At 39.8% G+C, this 20,656-nt stretch overlaps 2 protein-coding genes across 7 annotated transcripts in view; one reads left to right on the forward strand and one right to left on the reverse strand.

Moving 5' to 3' along the window:
* The window catches only part of CHFR (checkpoint with forkhead and ring finger domains), a 28,629-nt gene extending 20,365 nt beyond the window's left edge, over nucleotides 1-8,264 (forward strand). For all 3 annotated transcript variants that reach the window (XM_013173499.3, XM_048063741.2, XM_048063740.2), the window contains exon 18: nucleotides 1,188-8,264. In XM_013173499.3, the coding sequence (XP_013028953.1) occupies nucleotides 1,188-1,230 (43 nt within the window). In that variant the 3' untranslated portion in view covers nucleotides 1,231-8,264. The remainder of the gene's footprint in view (nucleotides 1-1,187) is intronic.
* LOC106031230 (uncharacterized) overlaps nucleotides 7,907-20,656 on the reverse strand; it is a 32,704-nt gene continuing 19,954 nt past the window's right edge. For 2 of the 4 annotated variants that reach the window (XM_066979123.1, XM_066979124.1), the window contains 5 exons: nucleotides 16,285-16,336; nucleotides 16,082-16,184; nucleotides 14,623-14,786; nucleotides 11,162-11,407; nucleotides 7,907-10,565 (listed from right to left, as the gene is read on the reverse strand). In XM_066979123.1, coding sequence (XP_066835224.1) covers nucleotides 9,828-10,565; nucleotides 11,162-11,407; nucleotides 14,623-14,786; nucleotides 16,082-16,184; nucleotides 16,285-16,336 — 1,303 coding nt within the window. In that variant the 3' untranslated portion in view covers nucleotides 7,907-9,827. The remainder of the gene's footprint in view (nucleotides 10,566-11,161; nucleotides 11,408-14,622; nucleotides 14,787-16,081; nucleotides 16,185-16,284; nucleotides 16,337-20,656) is intronic. The other 2 variants (XM_066979125.1, XM_066979126.1) reach the window with 2 other exon arrangements.

Consider the following 20,656-nt stretch of genomic DNA (forward strand, 5'->3'; position numbering starts at 1 on the left):
AGAAAGACTTTTAAAATATTCATCCCCAGTCATTTACAAATTCAGAGGGTTTTACCAAATACCTTTCAAAAATAACTTGGAATTTAAGTTGCAGATTTAATTCAGAAGCACCACCGTTACCTGTAACTTCATGTTACAGGACTGTATATGTTCACACAGGAAGTATTGTTTTGAAATGTTAGAGAGTTAATTCGGTATTAAAGCACTTACTAGGTGTGTGCCTTTGCATTTTGGTGGATAATTCCATCTAAAATGGAAATGACTGATTTTTTTTTTTTCCTTTTACTTCTTTTCTTTCAACCATTAGCAGTTTCTAAAACTTCACTGACTGCTGCTGTTAGCTATTAAAATCCATAAACACAAATAAACCTGTCATACTGTTCCTAGGTATCCAGTCATGGTTTTGTTATTGAGCTAAGCAGTTAAGTAGTTTGGTTATGTAAGCAAGGTTTCTTCCTAATCTTTCATCTGTTTCGGTAAGAGGGGAGAAAATTCATGGTCTCATTTGCATTCTCTCTTCCACACATGTATATACACACTCAGCACCCCAACTCATGTTTCACTTGTCGGGATACACATAACCCAAAGAGAGAAGCAGAATGAATAGTGAGAGGTTTTTGAGAATTCAAAAGGAGTACCTTGTATAGAATTTTGTGCTATCTGTTTAGAACAGGCAGACAGGCTTGCCATTCCCATAGAACCTAAATAATATAGAATGAGAAAAACGTTACTTATATTTTATCACCAGAAGAAGACTGTAAGCCAGCAAAAGAACATATTTGTGCTCAAATGTATTATTAGACTGCTTAATACTAATTCCCAGTGAGTTGTGTAATGCTGCCTACTAAAAATAACCTATGTCTCTCAGGACAAAATGAATTCTCTTGATTCCTGTTTTAATTGCCTTCTGGACTTGAAGTATGCAGAAGTATAGAGGAATGCTTTTAATAACACGTTTTCTGTATGCATAATAAAACTACCAAGTGTTAGGCAGAAGAGATGCTGAAAATCCTGTTACAGATAACATGTTAGTAGAGTTTGATCTAAACAGGTTCTTAAAAACACTGTTAGTGTGTAAATGTTCGGTTTTAAACATTTAAAATACCCCGTGAAAGATGCTGACTTCTGTGTTGCTTGACTTCTGAGAACTGTGTTGCATTTTAATATTTTCTTTTTTTTTATTTCAGGAAATTCAATCACATTTGTGAACAAACACGATTCAAGAACTGAATACTTGTAGTCTGTAGAGAGGGGACAAAAACTTGTTATACTGCTTGTACAGTTTAAGGTTTCAGGGGATCTTCTCAGTTCTCCCAGTAGCAGGGAATCAATAACTTTTGCATCAGGTAATCTGGTGTGAACTTTTTAATTTGTAGAATTTTACAGCTGTATATGAATAAGGTAGATTTTTTTCCAAGAAAGTCAGCAAGCATTGCATTCCATCCTCATGACTACAGTGTCCCTGTATCACTTCAGTGAAGAACACATACAGAAATCACACACAAAAGCCAGCCATATCTTGGGAAGACCTAAGAATAAGGAGTGTATTTGCACTACTTGTGAAGAAACTACGTAAAATCCTTAGACTTAAAATAGAAATGTTTTGTATAAGTATCTGATGATTATTTCAAGAGCCATTAATATTTAAGAAGGAAATTGTCAGTGTATATTTGTAACTGCATTTTGCGGTAGTCTGATATTTTGTCACTACCCTTTGCATTTGGGCTAGAAATACATTAATCTTCATTTAAAAAGAAATTCCGTCCATTAAACAGCTGTTTCAGCTTAAAGCTTCTACCCTATGTGCAGTGTTATAGTGGAAGAAGTACAGTTTCTTTTCTTAGTTTTGTTGTGTTGATGGTTTTTATTCACGTTAAATTACAAAAATAATTGCACAAAAATTTGAAAATCACATTTAAAGTTGGGGTAATACTTGAAGCAAAACAGACTTCTGCTAATATTACTTCTGTAGTATTTTATATCAGAAGACCAAACCGTGCTTTTGACATAGAGCAGCAGCCAGTAGGACACTGGCTCATTTTTTTGTATTTCTTTTTTGGTTTGATATTGTATGCTAAGTATGTACCTCTGCCATGCAGCTGTTCTCTAGCATGCATACACTGGTAAAAAATGTAGAAAAAGCTATAATTTAAAACTGAATATAGCGGCTTTACTGGGAAGAACAATCTTACAGAAAATAATTACTTGGACAAATTGTAGCAATATGGAGGCATTTCTGGCTAGGGATAGGGATGATGAAGGGGAACGCTGGTGTTGCTGACATAAATAACATAGATCTTATTTTCATGCCTTTTGCAGAGTTCATTCAGGAAATGTCCCATGCATCATTTAAAAAAAAAAAAAAAAACACCACCACCCCTCCCTGCTCCCCCAAATGATTTGATCTGAACTGTTTCATAATAATTTCGTAGTTAATGTTCACAAAGCTCAGCTGGGACCAATTTCTCTTTTTCATCATACTTAGAAGAGAGTGAAACAGAAAGAGAAGAAAGCATACAAAGTTACCTCTGTAGATACCATGTCGTTTTTAAGTATGCCTTACTTGTGAGTAGGATTTATACTGCAACGTTAAAAAGTCTGCACACTATCTTGCGATATAATGGAGCACAAATGATGCAGCACATCACGTCTACTGGTGTCAGTGAATTAAAAAACAAAAACTATTTCCAGTAATGCACATCTTAATATGAATGCTAATTAAAATTATGCATTTATGTTTAGATTTTTATTTTTTAAAATAGCTGCCGCAAGGCTGGGTCTGCTGACCATGTCCGTATGCTATTAAAAATACACTTTGGTGTGGACTTCTCTTCCTAGTCTCTGGGCATTTTCTCCTGTGAGTAGGGTTGAAATTGGATCTGGAATAATACTTGAAACTTCTTTTAACAACAACAGTGTGTTTCTGTCTTTTAGTATTATTAACAATGTTCTGTTGCTTCTGTATTTGTATTTTATGTTTAGATTTTTTTAATGGTTATTTGTATCTTCTCAGGACAACCATTCCCAACTGTTTTTGATCTCATTTTTCATCTCTGGCTGTGCATGTAGCAAAATGAGTGCAGTTGTAGAGATCAAGCCTTTGCACATTATATGCAGAAATGTGCTTTGCATTCTCATTCACCACTTCCCACACCCCAGATGGGCTTTCAGCATAGACTTGTCACTGTGCTAGTGTTCAAGCCTCTTGTGCTGATTTTTTTTTTTGGTCAAAAGTAGTATCTACAGTACTATGTACAACCTCGCTTGCACTTACTGAAGTTATGTTTGTATAGGGATATATTATGTGACAAAAAATCTGGAAAAAAATTGGAACTTATGTACTTAACATCTAAACTACCTGTGCAGTAGAGGTTCTTCAAATTCCTTTTAAAAAACCCTTTTTCCCTGTTATAGGTAATTGATCTGCCTTTCTATGCATATAGGGTTGCAGTAGTGCAATGGAATGAAGGGATTTTTTTTTTTTATCATTTGTATTGTACCAGGAAGAGATGAGAAGTTAACTTGCAGATGGGGAGGGTGAATAAATCCTGATCTTTATATGCTCTTAAGTAAGTAAGAGTATCTGTCATGGGTATTACATACTCTATACGTTAGACCTTTTTAAATGTATGGTTACCAGGTGATAGTTAATGTGATAAATGTATGAACTATGCTTGGTGTAATTGTTTAAATACTGTAAAGGTGCAGCATATTTTTTAACCTGTCTAAAGCACACCCCCACCTCCTTTATAAGAGATATTTGGAAGCTAAGCATGAAATGTAGTAGAATAGATGTTGTGAGAACCAGGGTAATTATGATAGAGTTTGACATAGTGGTGAATAAGGTACATAGTCTCTTTGAGAAAGTTCTTTTATAAAGAAGGTGGAGTGTAGTTCTTCCAGTTCTCTTTTGTGATTTATTTTTTTTCTTGAATTAAGAAGTTATTAATTAAAAAAAAAAAAACACAAAACAACAAAAAATATTCACTGAAGTTGTCTGTTTCTGTTTCTTCTGTGGCATATTCTTTCACCACAGAAATAGATGTGTGTGACATTTTCTCGTGACTGGTCAAGCTAGCAATTATTCGAATGTTGAGATTTTACAATGAAGTATCATCCTTGAACTTGTAGTAACTGAAAATGACATGAGGTTTTTTGTCAATCGAAACTCAATCTGACACTTGAAAGTTTATACCACAAGGGATCATTAGTAGATCTACAGGATTTGTAGCAAATAATGGAAGTTTAAAAAGTATAATGTTTGCAAACAAGGTGACTTCAAGATACTAGTAAGGAAAAAAAGTTCACTTAAAAAAAGTGGATACAACTTATATTTCTTGCTACATTGTAGAGACTGACATGGCAAGCATTATAACAGCATTATAACACTACCAACCTTAACAGCGGACTAGAGAAAATGAATGTCATACTGTGCTAATCTTTATACCTTCAGGATTTTCAATGATCTAATGCACATAAATGATAAGATTTCAAATGGCCGCTATTAATGGGACTTTTTTAAATAGAACTATTCCCCTGCTGAAGAAATAGAAGGACTTGTTTGCAGTCCTTTCTGCGTGATGCTACGGACAGTGAGGCCAGAGTAGTTGAACTTCCAGTTGCAGCTTAGCATTCTAGGATTCTTTGTGGTGTTGTTGTTCCCACACTTGAAGCTAGGTTTCTTTAACTTGTTGTAGCCTATCTATACTGCTGTTCTTAACCCAAGTGTCATTTGTTCTTCAGACTAAGTTTAAGAGAGGCTCAAACTCACGGTTAAGTAATAAAAGAGTGAAAATGCTACGTTGTTCTGTATGCCTTAAAGACAAACTGACAGACCTTAAATCTTTTAATGGTTTTCATTTGTCCTGCACGTATATTTGTGGTTTTAAGTGTTTTATGCTCCATTATATCACCAAATGACCTGTAACTAATTTAGTTTAAGAGGACACTGTTGATTTTTGGACTTAATGCCCTACCAAGTGATCAGTGCTGGCACAACATAAGCACTTCAGAGCTCTTCCCCCATAAAGAAAAGGGTATCAAGCTTGTGAGAAAAAACTTGGCCTTTTGCAACTGCAATAGCTGACAAAATACTAATCTCAACAGTTGGTTTTAATTTGAGAGTCCTCAGTATCTCAAGTATCAGCAACTTTGTAGGATAATTTGTGTTTAAGCTCTGTACAGTTTTCTTGGAATTTAATAGAATCTTGGTTTTGAAGGTCAAGCATTAGCTCATTCATTTTACAAAAAAATGCATCCATTTTATATCAATTTCTAATCTTTGGTAGAATTGTGTAGTGCAGATGGCTTAGCCTACAGAAAGAGCTTAGGGAAGTAAGTAGATTCAAGTACAAGGAGTTAGGCGGTTGAGAATGCTCCATTCTAAATTATGCTCTGAAAATCTTTTTTTTTTATGGTCTCTTACAAAATTCTGCTGGAAGGGGGCCTTATTTTGTACAGTCTGCCCTCTAAAAATAAACCAACAGTCTCTGCGTTACTGGAAGCTAGGAAAAGGATCTTTTGGTTTTAAAAAGAATGTGTGGGGATTTTGCATTTTTTCTACCTATTTTATCTAACATTCTTTCTGCATGATGTTTGGGAGCTGAAATACCACTTACACAATTCCAAGGAATAACTTCTGAAGAAAACTAATTATACTATTTCCCATAGCAATGCTTAATATGCAGAGATTGCTACTAAATCTGCTTTTCAGGTCATCCTTCTTTTCTTCACACTTCACCATTTTGACTTTCAATGAGGTAATTTCACCCTTAAGCTCATTAGTTTCCATAGGAAATGAATTATAAAAAATGCTAAGTGTGCCATATGAGGTTTAACATCAAAGACATTTCTAGACACACCATGAATATATGTTGAAGCTAGATTTGGTCTCTGTTGGGTATTCTTTTCAGTCCTGCTGAGTTTCAGTTGCTCGCTTTCGTTAGGTAAGTGTTAGCTTAGGACTTATCTTTTTCCTTGCAATCCAAATTAATCTTCAGTTGTGTAGAATAAGATCTAGTAGCTGACTGCTTGGAATAGTTGAACTCAACGTGTTTAGTTATGACTCATGTGCCCTTCTCGTGGAGGGGAAGAAAAAACAACCCACAGTTAAGAGTAGGATGTTTTATAACCAACTGCTCTTAAAGAAAAGGTAGGTTTCTGAAAGGAAACTTCAGCTCATATTTCTGCTAGCAAGTTATAAATGAATTTTTGTTTTTATTTCCACTGCCACCACCCCCCCATCTACATAGTGACAGTAGTTTAGGTACTACCTAAACCAACCACAATGCTCTGCTTTAACCAAAGTCATGCTGAATTTTAGTCTGTGTCCTTGAGGTTAGGATGCATGAGCTGCATGGTTAATCTTTCATTTCTTCCCATTGAGCCTCCATTCTCAACCATTTTAGCTGCCTGACAGCAAACAAAAAAAAAAAACCAACCTGGCACAAAGGATTCTTGTCAGCTTATATAACTTCAAGCTTTTATTTTGAATCTCTTATTTCCAACAATGAAAAAAAAAAAAGGAATGCCCACAGTTCTGGTTCTGTGTGGTTTGTTTTTGTTTTGTTTTTGTTGCTTGTTTGTTTTAATGTCCTATTCAATCTACATAACACACTGGCTGGAGGGAGTGCCCAGCATGTTACAGAATATTATTTTTTTTAGTGTACATTATTCAAATCCAATTTTAGTGGGGGAAAAAAACTTTTTGTTAGATCTATAAGATTTTAAGACATAATTTAATTCACAATTGAATAGGAAAATTTTTCTTCCTCTTCAGCAAGTGTTTAGCATGCTTATCCCATTTGCTGCTTAGTTACAGTATGCAAAATAGCACAGTGAAGTGACTGCATTACCACAAAGGTAAAACTGCATCTCAAGTCCACGAGCTGTGAGGTTTTCTCTCATTAAAAAGTTGCAGTGTATCTCCTCTCAAAAGTAATATAGCTGTTAGGAGGAAGTTAAGTGGCACAGAAACATTCCTGTTTAAGAACTAATCCTAGTCAATATTTACAGCTGAAAGCATTAAAGCACTTTATTCCACCCAGAGCTGGGCGGGAGGAGGTGTGGTGGGGAGAATTTCAAAATAGTTCCTCTTTGCTGTAAGAGGAGGAAAATCTCTTTCCTGTTCTTTGCAGGTACAAAATGCAAATACCTCTGTAGCAGGGCATTTCGGTGATCTGCCTAAAAATAATAAGAACTTGAAAAAGCAGGTCAGGAATTTAAGCTTAAGTCTCCCATATGTTGTGCTCCTGGCTGATAAGGGTTGAACGGGAGGGAGGGGATGGTATTCTGTGCATCTGCAGCGGGTGCTGGTTTGGCATTAGGCTTTGCTATCTTTCAGGGGTGTAAGATTTCATCTTTGTATAGTGTAGGATGTCTGCCACCCCTGCTCTGAGAACAAGCAGCATTGTTCAATACTGCATACGGTTCAAGTTCAGGAGAGCCTCTCATCATGCACACGTAGTCCTTGCTGATCATGCGGTGTCCAATTTAGTGTCTCAGGTATAACTGGCTATGTATTGCTACAGCAGGCAATGACAGAAGCGCTACTCAGTGATAAAATGAGCAGTATATGAAAGGAAACCCAAACTCCCACAGAAACCATCCTCTGGCAGCAGTCTTTGCAGATTTAGAAGTCTGCTCTTTGGTTACAAAGGTAGGTAGTAAAGAAAGTCCATGTAAACAACCCCCTTGTTACCTAGCTGGGTTACTGAGGACAAACCAGGATCAAAACCTTGAGTATTTGACTGAGCCATGCAGCAGTTTTTGTGCTCGTTTCATTGCAGCAACTGCAGCAGTAGGGCTGCTGTACTGGTGTACATCACAAGATGGCCTGGTACTCTGGGGCAAGGCATATACAACTTAGTATTGCAGCAAAATAAACTGTGTCATTACATTGCAGAAATGAATAGTTAAACACTCTTTTATTGAAAAAGTCACTTTTCCCAGCCCTTCACACGTAGGTATTGTCAGTAACTGAACACAAATACTTTTCCAAAGTAGATTTTAGTAATTCAGTCTCCAGAAATGTAATAAGTAACATAGCATTGGCTCTGATTTACAATGTGTATGAATTTAACATGGTGGAAGTTATTAGAGTACTGTAGATGTTTAAATATTTTCTTGTCGTAAATATATTAACTCTTCCCTTTGATTCATGTAACATTAATTTAAAAAAACAAAACAAACAAAAAACTTGGAGCCAGACTCTTGTGCTTCAAAACTACTCAACGCAGTCTGGTAATAATAAATGCTGACATTTGTCTGCTGTTCATTTTTGAGTCAACTGCTAAAGGGCATATACGTTTTTACTTCCACTGCTACTAGATGCAAGCCTTATATGTCTACGTAAACAAGTACACAAAATATTAGGCAAAACCTACAATCTTGTGTTGCATATCTCAGACAATAAGTGGCAGATGGAAGCTGTAATAGCAGGTGGAATCATAAATAATTCAGTTAAATATTCCAGGAATCCGACTTAAATGCCTTCACATAGAAGGATTAAGATAACGCGATGCACAGTGTAGCTAATATAGGAGAAGACTTGTATGGGAGATCTCTTTCTGGCACCTGTTTTATGACATGCTGTTGCCTTAGAACAATGTCCTGCATCAGCTGCAAAATACAACTTTATAGGGATTTTTTTTTTAAGAAAACAAAACGATTCAAGTTGCAAAATACAGCTTCATTGGGAGTTTCTTTCATTTAAGAAAGCACAATAATTCTAAGTTGTGGGTTGAATATTCAGGATTCTCTTGAAAAGGCAGGGAAATATCACCAGGAGGCATTAAAATAATGATTGGGTTATTAAAGGCGATAGGACAAGCAGGCTTCCCTTTGGTTCAGTGCTCTATTGAATGTGCTGGATTTGTGATCGGGGGCACAGCTACTTAGTAGTTCATTTTTAAAGAGAATGAGCACTCAAAGTTTGCCACACTTAATTTTGTCTTTTAAGTCTTGCCTGCTAAAGGAAGGGAAATAGTTTCTCTAGTTAATGTGCGTTACCAGTAATAAATAGCTGGTGGATATAGGATCAGAGCAGCTGCAAATATCCAAGTGTTGGATACTGAAGACTATTCCAAGCAAGTATTTCAGTGTTTTTGTACACATGCTCCTGTTGCCATGAGGAGTCACCTTAAAACATAGTGGACTGAAGTGTTTAAGCCTATGTAGATCTAACAAAAATAAAGCTAGTCAGACTTTCTTAGCTCGTCTGCACTCTAAAGAGTTAGGATATGAGAGAGATACTCATGGTCTTTAATATTAGAGATGCTAATGCTTGGTACGCTTTGAGCTAGAGTGCAGAAGTTATGAAATGTTTAAAATTGTTTACAAAACAGTATGCAGACATGCATGATTGAATTCTTACCCTTGGCTTGGCAAGGCTTGAATTGTACAGGCACACCTACGAGCAGAATTTAACTCATAGCTTCTAACAGAAAGACTCAAGTGGTACCACAGTGACAGAGGACTGATTTACATTTCAGATATAAGCCATGATGTAACTGTCTCAGATGACATCCATGTCTCATTCCAGAAAAGATTTTCTGCAGTATGAAATACCTTTTCAGAGGATGCTTCCTTGAATAAAACACATCAAAATTCCATGCAGAAGAATAGGTTTGTTAATGAGCAAAAAGGAAGATGGCATTTGTGCTGTGGTACATATAGCTATAATCCCAGTGCCGACAGGTGGGAAGCAAAGATCACTCTTAACAAAGTTGTGTCCACGTATGGCTACCATGCTTGGCACCACTTCCATTCAGATCATGTGCCTGCTGCCTCTGTTTATGTGAACTGATGGTTCAGTCTTTCTGAGAGCATCATTGGACTGAGGCTTCACATATTGTAGGAGCAGCTAAGGTATCAAAGTTCTGTGAGGTCTCACTAGTATTAGCATCTACTGCCGACAAGCTCTGCTGGTCCCTGGAAGAGTTAGGGGCCTTCACTTGACCTTTGTATAAACTGGGAGACTTTGCCCAAAATGGAAGATTTGACATGAACGTGGCAGAACTGTTGCCCTCAGCAGTCAGAACCACGGGCTGTTTGTCTGGCACAGCTGGTGCATACACAGCATTTTGCTCAGAGAGGTGATCTCCACATTGGTTAAGATGTTCTGCTAAGACCAGAGGCTGCTGATCATCTCCTTCTTCAGAAATAACAAAAACCGGTTTGTTTTTATCTGTTTCTACCACAAGCTCTTTTGTTTTTGAACCATTGACCAAGTTGATTTTCAGGGTGTTGGAGCTCTCTAGAGTATTTGTGGGGCTTTGGCTGTTACCTGGCGATACTACCCCTAGATGTCTTGAGGGATCCAAGGGCCTCACACGTTTGCTGTCAGGGGAACCAGCTAAAAATCCAAAGTAAGGGTTCCCAAACCTGGATTTCTTCAAGTTGCAGGAGCTTAGCTTCCGCTGCCTTTGTGCAGACAGAGTGAGGGGATATGAGGCATTGCTGGCAGATGAATCAGAGTAAACAGTCTCTGAAGCTCCTTCTATCTCAGTGGCAGAAATCACCTTTCTGGTTGGAACACCTTGGGTTCTTGCAGCTGTAGGAAAAGCCTGTACAAAATAATAATAAATTGGTAGACATGCTTTGAAAAGAAACTCTTAAGAAACCCTGTACAAAATAATAATAAATTGGTAGCCATATTTTGAAAAGAAACTCTTAAGAAACATCGATCCCAAGGGAACTAAAAGTTAAAATTCCTTCTTAGGGTAAAGGTAAGATGCTTTCTTTTGCAAAAACCTATGGTATTACCCTAAAAGAAAAAGGAACATCCTCTGTTAACTTTGTAACAATTGCTGTTGGTTTGCTGATAACCATCAGTGAGACCTAGATATCCCTCCCACACCTATGGCCTCCTTGCTATGCAATAGTAATATGTCAAAATTAATGTAAGGTATAGCCAGGAAAAAGGGAATATGTCAGAAATCTCAATGAATGCAGCATTTTAGCAATTCAGGAAAGCCTAAATAAATTACAATATGGTTAGACAAAAGAGTTTCCCGTACACCAAGCAAGATGGTATGGAAAGTGCATTGCGTTTGCAGGTTGGAGAGGCAAAGCAGTAGGCCAAGGGGAAAACATGGCCCATCAGCAAGCGGACAGAGCACAAAACCTGACCACCCCATACTCCTCTCTTAGCAAGACTTACACTGTTGTCAACCAGCTTTGTGAAGGGACTGTTGGTGGTCCAGCTACACCATTTTTTCTGTAACTGTGGTAAGGGAGCCAGGAAGTCATGGAAAGTGCGGGCACTCCATGTGCGTTGTCTGGGATAATGATTTTCCATCTGAATATTCCCCTTCTCAACCGTGTCTGCTCCTACAGCCGTTGGATTAGAATTCAGCCAGTCAGAAACAGAGGCTGGGCTTGTGACACTTCTTTTTAGGTTTTTGTCCTGAAAATAATAAGTAAAGATCATTTACAAAACTTGTTGTGAAAAGGTTTTAAAAACACTTTAAAAATAGGCCTTTAGTGCAAGTGAGTGATTTCTTCAGTGGCTCTTTTCCCAGGACAAGACACAGGAATACAATTTCTACTCGTTTCTCTTCCAGTATACTGCATGGGATTCACTGTCTTCACTGGACAGCAGTTTTACTTTGTTTCTTCAGTTTCAGTTTTTACAGTGAATTGGGAATTTTCAGTTATATAAGAAAAAAATCCTACCACTAACTGCATATATCAAATACCTAGAGCTTCATTACACTGAAGATATCTGACAGATTACAGTACTAAACTTCACAGTGCAAAACATAATTCTTCCACTCTGCTAGGCTCTTGGTAGGCTCCAGATGTGTTTTGTCAAACAAAACTCCAAGGGGGGGATGAGGCCCACTGGATGAAATCCAGAAGCAAGCAACAAGAGACTCAGAAGTCTAAAAAAATGCATGATTCAGGAGGAAAGACTAAATTAAGTGGTGCTCTTCAGTCTGAGTTAGGGAAGAATCAAGAGAATACAAAGAATTAAAACAAAGAGAAAGGCAGTAATCTGTTCTCGATGTCTGTGGTGAGTGGAACAAGAGACATAAGGCCAAGAGTAGAGCCAATTTCACATAAGAAATGTTTTTTCAGGTGGAAAACATGTTTTAGCAGGAGAATATGATGTCTAGACAGGTGTAAAATTGGCATCATCAGGAGCTGAGCACATAAAACCATTCTCACCATCTTTGCATATGAGCAGAATTGCTCTGTTGAATTCACCTGTTGTTCATATAAGCCTCCTGTTTCACAACGCTATATGTATTTTTAATTTTCAGCTGTGTGAATATGACTGTCATGAGAAGAATGCAACATCCACATTCCCACAGTTTATGCAGTCCTTAAAGAGGCTCTGAAATAAATCCCACCATGTCCTGGATTTAAAAGTCCTGAGAGACCAAAAGCTTGTCATTTGTTGTTTCTGATAAACGGAATCTCATAAGTTTCTACAAATCAAAGAAAGTATTTAGTTATGATGTCATACTGGAAAAGGATGGGCAGAGACAAGAATGAGCTTCTCTGTAGGAAGCTGGCAGAGGGTGTATTCAGGCTCCAGATAAATTTGTTTCAATATTGAGCTCCTAGTCTCAGATTTGATTAAAGTAAGAAACTTTATTTATACATTTATAATCCAGCTGTCTTCTCCTCAGAAGCCTTTTCAGGCTGTCTCAGGGTTTATTATTTTGATGGTTTTGAGACAGATGTACTGGGAACAACTGTCGAGATGAATAATGTATTTTCTAGATTTCTGAAAATCTTTCAGAAAAAAAAAAAGTGATTCTTAAACGTCCATGATAGTACTCTGCTAGTCTTTACTCAAACCTGTTCCTCTGGAACTTGTCTGAATAGAAGTAACAGGTCATAGGTGTAAATTAGCCAAAGGCTGAGCGATGACTTAAACCAAACAGGACTTAGAAAGCCATGACCCTCCTGGGGACACTGTGTTCCTCAGAAGCCACCTTAAAGACACTGGTTCCTCTTGCATCATCAGCCCTGCCCTCCATTTCCTCACACTAGTCCCCATACAGAGAGGTGTGGTTGCTATCTCAGCTGTTACCTTCTGACAGGGGACTGAATTCATCAAATGGATTTTAAAAGCTAAAAAGCAAAAGCCAATTTATGACTGGTGCCTGCCTAGCAGAGCTGAGGATCACTCTTACTGAGAGGCGTAGAACCAAGAGGCCACCATTCCTCAGTAAAAAGATTTGGATTTTTTTTTTTTAAATGAAAACTCTTTGCTGTTTGCTTTGTCTAGATGAGCATTTTGGGTGAGATGAATCTGAAGACATCATTTACTGTGCTGTACAGGCTCAGCATTTCACTGGTCTTTTCACATGCAGATTACTTCTTGGGCCCTGCCAAGAGAGCAGCTAGGCCCCAGCAGGTAACTCATCCTATTCGCCCAGTGTAGGGGCGCAACACAAACACTGTGTACCTACCCTCTGCAGGGCTCAGAGACAAAAATCAGGAGCTGGATGGCCAGATTCATCATACACCCTAAAATACACATCTAGAAATGTAACTGTGAACATAAATCATCTTTATGTCTAATATTTAGTAACCCAATTAGCCTGAAGATAACACTTAAGTGCAGGTGTGCAAATCACCTGCTGGGCTCAATTTCCACCCCAGTCAGAGAGGATAGTCTTCAGCTGTGCTGAAAAAGCCAGTGCTTTTTTAAAGGTGGTCTTTCATGGAACCTGTTTTTTTTGTTTGTTTGTTTGTTTTTGATCCTTTGGAGGTTTGGCTGAGAGCGCTATAAAAAGGATATCACTGAGAAGGAGCAGTATCCTTGGTCAATATTGTGGTAAATCAATTTAATTCTGTGCATTATGTTCAGTTAGAGTTGCTGTAACACTATATTATATGTGTGTATATAGACATACATCCTCTGCTGGCTTGCTCGTAGAAGGCATGGTATAAAAGAAATGTTTTGCTTTAAGTGTGTTCTTTATTCTGACTAAAGTAGGGGAAAGAAGAAGAGAAACAGGTTTCCTGTCTGTCTAGAAGCTGTATTTGTAAGTGGCTGCCACCAGGTGAAGCTCTCTCCACTGGAAAGAAGGAGCAAGGAGCACTGGGGTTCAAGGGTGTCTGATTTGGGTATTTGGGTACCAATACAGTTCACGTGCCCTGCTCCTCAGAAGGTAATGTGCTTGGGCAAGGGAAGACACTAGATTTTCTTCTGTGTATGTGTGTGTGTTAATCAGTGCAGTTGACTGGAGGGGAAGCTTTAGCATGTGACTTGCAATAGTGTAGGAAAATTCTGACTAGCCTGACCCCCTGGCCAATATGCTAATCAAGTGTAGGGGTACTGGCTGCTTTTGTTCCATAAACTGTGACAGTATTGTGTGGACTGGTCCTACAGTCCACTGGCAGACCATTGCATTGTCACCTATAAGGTCCAAGGTAGACTTCTGAATTTGATCTTATCTAAGCTGGGAAGATGCTGGCTTGAGGGATCACAGCCCACATAAGTTCAAAGCAGCTCAGCCTGATGGTCAGGAGAACTGCCTGGTTAGTTCACTACCATTTCTGCAAGCAAGAAGTGTTAAGTGAAGGGATATGACAAGTGCTTTTCAAGAAGGACATCCTGTGGCTTGTTGGGCTTCTAGAGATGCCCAAGAGCATTCCTACCTGTATTCTGTAGGTGGTAAAGCTCAGCCCACTGGCTCCAGGTCCAGCAGAAATAATAAACACTTCATCGCTCCCTGTCTCAGTGGTCACTGCGGAGGTGGAAGAGGGCACATCTGGGTCAGTATCCTGTGGAGACCGTTCTATGCTGCCTCCGCAGGAAGTGACTGAGAAAAGAAAATCCATAAAGACTGCTTGGGAGAGTCCAAAACATCTGTTCCCGACTTATCTATGATAATCCCTCCTCCCTCACCTTTGCTTCTCTCCCCAGATAAACTAGACCCGTGTCTGGCTGTTGCACTAGTCAGAACAAAACACAGGCCAACAGTTTGCTTTCCTGAAACTACAAGCCTTTAAAAACAAAACAAATGGTAGTGGGTGAGGGAAAGAAAGAAACACCCTTGGGTTTGCTGTCTAATAAAGCCAGATCCAAACTGAAATCCCCCATACTAAATGCATAAGGTTTTTCTGCAGATCAGAAACTTGCAGAGTTTCTTAACTCGTTCTTTATTTGTTGTTACTCATTCCTATTAATAGTGAACTTTGATTTTTGTCACAAGTGTTTACAAGTCCTTTTTGCTTGAGCCCTGGCGATGCTGCTCCCTCAGGCAGCCCTATGTTCCAGGCATTGCCATAGGTGTATGTGCGTGTTTGCATCTGCAAGGTCTGTACTTTAGGCCCAGGCCAGGAGAGCTCTGGCTTCTGGCCATAACCTTCTTAATGACTCTTGGTAGAACAGAAATAGCTTTTTAGGAAGATATCCACGTGAGAACTGTGTATAAAAGCTGATGGTTTAGTGGGAAACTGATGGTGTGTTGCAGTGCACCATGTGCGCCATGAAGTGGCTCCTTGTTGGCATCCGACCAAAAGGTGCGCTTACAGGATTCATGTGTTGTGACTCAAGATTTCAACAAGTGACAATATCTGCAGCTTGGCTGGAGGACTCCCTGTTCTTGTTCTGGAAACACACTGTGAGGTAAATGTCATCTAAAGCAGTCTCATCCATAATGCCCTGCAGAAAAATTTAGCTCCGGGAGTCAAAGTTGTTCAAAGCCAATGTAAGCATTGTAAAACCCATCCTTATCCAGACAAGGTTAGACACAGGGCAGATGAAAGTCTTCCATAGTTCGTGGATGATTATAAGCTGTGGTTGTAGCAGCCTGAAGCAGACACATTAGCGTTGCTAATGCAGTGCCTCTGCAATGCTCTGTGCTATGACAGCTTCTGCTGGCGGTGTCCCGGAGCTGTGCCTGTGTGTGTTCCTTGCCAGGGCAATTGCCCTACCAGTGAGGGGGGAGAGCAGCAAGGGATATTCCCACAACAAAGCCTTTCTGCTGTGAAGTAGCTCTCCAGCTGTGCCTGGGCGAGACGGGGAGGAGGATGGCAAGGAAGAAATGGTCTGATTAGCAGGCCGAGGCCTACAGGGTGCCCTGACCCGCCCCTGCCGGTGCGCCGCACTTACCCGCCTGCTCCCGGCTGACAGAGTGGTTGTTGTTTTCATTCTCCCGACTTGGCACCACGAGCTGGAGCTCATTGATATCAACGGCGGAGTTCTGGATCCCGTTCTACAACTCAGAACATGCCCCAGTAAACATCGTCAGATAAACAGTGCAACAGCCAATATGAAAGAGAGAAACAGAAATTGCTGAAGCCATTAGCACTAACCTCCTGGTCACTGCATGCGTTGGATGAGCTCCTTTTGGGGCACGTTCTCTGCCTGAAAAGGAGAGACAGCAACAACAACAAGAAGCCCACAAGTGAGTTAAACCCAGAGAAGGGAAGGTCTCGGCTGTGCTCTTCCTGCAAGGGTGGCCTAGCAGGTTACAAGCTGTTCGGCCTACAGGAGCATCCAAAACACTTGCCAAGGCTCAAGGCCTGTAGGCCGGGGGAAAGACTGATATGCTCATGTAGTGGAAAGTCTGCTGAAGAGGAGAAGAATCTGTCTTCTCCCCATGATCACCACAAAAATGGGAACAGAGTTCAGACCTCTTCAAAGTCTTACTGGCCTTCCCCCCACAGTCTGTTCTTTGATGTCAGTAACTAAATAGCAGAACTGAAATCCTTCCTTTGGTCTGAGCAGTGACATTGTTCTTATCCTGTTATACAGAGTATTTCATCTGCGTAGTTGGTATTGCATGCTGGATTATATTTAGCAAGCAGAGAACATAAAATGTTCATCTGTATGACCATTTTATTAATGGAAACTGCTATGGCAGATGGTTACCAGCTAAATGTGCCTGTTGGGATGAAGGGAAACAATTCTTAACAATTTTTATTTTTTTTTTAAGTTTTACTAAATCCAACATTATGAAACAACTAGTGTTATTTACATTTTGGATGAGTAAGATGTAAACATGTCATGAAGACAGGCTGAACACAATCATGACTGAAGCAAGTATATTTTATTTTGGTGTACAGCAGTTCTTCATGGGACAGTGCAGAAACACACAGGAGTGTTAATATATGATGTGACCTGTGTTACTATTTTTCCTTACTAACTGTGCTGTTGGCTGGCATATTTCCTCTTGCTGGCTTCCATACAAGGTTTGTGGTGGTGTCTTTTAAATGATGTGCTGAAGTCAAGATTTCAGGCACCATTTCATTATTGCTTCTCTCTAAGACTTGGGGGCTAAGAGGCCACTTGATGAGTCTCGCCAGGAGTCAGCATCTGCTCCATTTCAGGCATAAGGTTTCATTTCTTCACCATATCATTGGAACTCTTTAAAAAATGGTTATTGACTGGCAAGTGAAATGATAGAGGGGAAAAAAAGCATGATGTGTCGCCAGGACTATTCCTAATGAATACGGAGGAGACTACAGAAAGAGGAGAGCAAGTCTGCACTTCAGACTTTAATTCAGAAGGACTCCAGATGGATAGCTGTTACTCCAGGAAGCAAGATCACATCAGCTGCCACATGGGCTTTGCCACGGTATGCAGGGCTGCCTTAACTCAGTGGTTTGGGGAGAGGGAGCAGCGAGAGATTTCTGAGAAGTGTTGTTTCCTAATTGGAAGATCAAGATCAAGCCAAGCAGGAAATACTCATGAGTAGAACATGCATATGTAAATATGCCCCCCCACACACACACATGCACACACACACCAGAAGTTCTTATTAGCCACCAGAACTATTTAAGCAGGAGAGACTGAGTAAAACATGACCCAAAATAATGAATTAGCATAGTGGTCAAGGCATTCAGGTAGATGGTGTGAGAACTACGTGCAGTTTCCTGCTTTTTCCATATCACGTTCATATTTTCTTCTCTTACCATATTCCTACTCTTTCCTGCTAAAGCCCATTTACTCAAATCTCAGAATCATAAATATTCTTGTTTCAAACAACTGGTGTGTTACAAACATTTATTGAAATATTACCACCTAAGGACTGAAGACCAAAAAGGGAATGTTCTCTTTTAAGAAAAATAAATAAATTAGCACATATTTCTTCTGCACTGAACACCGGGCCTTGTCAACCCAGACTTGTTAGTAAACTGGATGGTCTCACTTCCGAGTTTATTTGAACTCTTAATGTGACAAACAAGATGCTCAAATCCTTGGAAACATGACTGAAAATGTGTTCCTCTGAGTCCTATATACAGATGTCCCATTTATAAGATATTCATATTCGCTGGGACAAAGCTGAAAAGATGAAATATCCATTATAAAAGTCTCAGCAGCTGACAATTGATAAACTAGGATAAACAGTGCAAGTTCTGCACTAAGAAATGTCAATATCTTACACCGATCTGGTTCTTTTCCATTTTTTATAAATGTGCTTTACAATATTTAGCAGGCACCATAGCTACCTTGAAAGCCACACTGCAGTTTGGCAGAATGAACCAGAGGGACAGTAAGGTGTTGCCAGTTTTCCAGAAAATATCAGTTTTCTGTGCAAGGACAGTAGAAGAAGGGAGAACAGGAGAGGGAAGAGTCCTGTTCCTCCCAAGGTTTAAATTAGGATAGCAAAGTGTAACTGCTTGAAATATCCCCTATCTAACTTCTTCCTTTATCGTGCTTTGGGTATTGAGTGTCTTATTTCCAACAAACGGTTTGATTTACTGTCAAAAACTAACGCACACCAAGGCTAAGGATTTCTAGATTAGGCCAACAAAAAGTTCTGGTGGAAACTTGAGATTTTTTTTCTTTCTATTCAGAGCTGCAGCTAAAGTGCCTGGAGAGATGCTCTAATTTGCAAGACTTGAGCCAGTGGTCTTTAGTTCTCTCTCCAGCTGCACTGCACCTCCCATGGCATGCTGCAGTGCCTGGCCACCAAGTAGATCCGTGATTTAGATCAGTGCATAGCTCATGCATATAAAATACCCAATGTGCAAATATAGCAGTTTTCATCATTTAAAAGAAGGTGCATTTTTTAAAAGCTGCTTAAACCTTCCCAAGTAAACCAAAAATTTAAGTCTGTTGAAAGCTTTGAGAAAATTGCCCTGTGCTCACCCGCAGGCAGCTCCTCCTATGTCCAGCCATCTTATGTTTCTAACTAAACTAGCCTCTTGTAGAGAGACAGGAGCAGAGGACACATCTACAAACAGGCAGGTTAGGGTTTCTGGGTTGTACTTAGTATGAGGATGGCAGAGAAAAGCTCTGGTTTTAGCCCAGAAGTGACTAGGATCCTCTAGGAGGGTGTCGTAGGAGGAAGGAGAAGTTCCATCCCCAGGTGAAGACCAGGCTGCAGGCAGGGCAGCTTGTATGGAGTGAAATGGCAGCGCATGACAACGTGATGAAATAGCTGTACGTGTAGACGGGTTGTAATTGGAAACAGGTCACTGGCAGGCTATGCAGATGTAATATGCAGTTGCAATCCATGGATTGCAACCATTGAGCAAAAGTCTGGCTGCGCTGGACAGGATTAAAATTAAATAAGGTAGATGTGTCTCTTGTTTTTGGGGCTTGGGAAAGAAAATAAAAAATACCCCATTGCTTGAGCCAGGCCTCATGGCCAAAAGTAATTAGAATTATTGGCCAACTAACAACTGAAGCTTTCATTTCCTCCCCAAACAGCAAACAAAAGCTGCAGTGTGGCGGAGACTTGGAGTTTCCCCAGAGAGCTTTGCCCTGGCTGAATGCAATGAGCCTGAGCAGACACTGCTGACGACTTGGTGCATCAGAGTGGCAGTAGTTGCCAAGCCTGGCCTGGGCCATTTCTAACCCTGGCAAAGCTAACCCCCTGCTACTTTTAGCTGAGCAAGAGCAGCAGATAGAAATGGTAGAATCGCAGCTAAATGCCAATGTGGAACCAGAGGAGCAAGCAGAGCACGAAGAGAAGTGAAAGGCAAGTTTACGGGGCAAAGAGCCTGTGGGTTACTCTTGGCATCTCCTTTGCAATGGCATATTCCAGCCAGGGTAAGTACTGTCATGCCTCAGAGAGCCGGTCGCATTTCTGAATGTGTTGTGTTATTAAAGCATCTTCACTTCTTCCCTCAGCCCACCCCTTGCAGTCTTGACATTTTTGGCAATGAGGACAAGCTATGGCTAAAACACTCCTGACACCTGATTTCAAGCCCCTATTTAGGGCAAGAAGCATAAAATAGAGTTTGGTGGTCTCAAACTGAAAGAAGGTTAGATGTGCTTAATGGTCTCTGCAGTCTTATTCTAAACTTTGTTTTTAGAAAAAAAAAACAAAACCTCCACAGCTGGAAAGTGTAGGCGAGCTCCAACCAGCGCCAGTGGTGCTGGGGCCAGAGACAAATATCCTTAAAGCAGTTAGGGCAGGAAAGAGCGAAAAAGAATTTTCCAGTGCAGCCTAAGTGACGTGTTCAGCACAGGTCATGGCATTGCTTCCACACCACAGATCTCACAGGGTTTAAGTCTAACAAGAAATAAAAGTAATCAAGGCCTCCCTGGAATACTGTGCAGGGAACAGGGAGCTGGCATAGCAAAGAGCCTTTCACGAGACTAAAGGACTAGGGATAGTTCTCTCTATATACAGTCAATATCTGACAGATATTTTCCTTACTTTTTTTTTTTTTTTTTTCCAAGATGTCCTCAGTGACCAGAACATATAACATTTGGGGGGGAAGCATTGTT

Source organism: Anser cygnoides, chromosome 17, assembly GCF_040182565.1.
Source record: "Anser cygnoides isolate HZ-2024a breed goose chromosome 17, Taihu_goose_T2T_genome, whole genome shotgun sequence".
NCBI classification, from domain to species: Eukaryota; Metazoa; Chordata; class Aves; order Anseriformes; family Anatidae; genus Anser; species Anser cygnoides.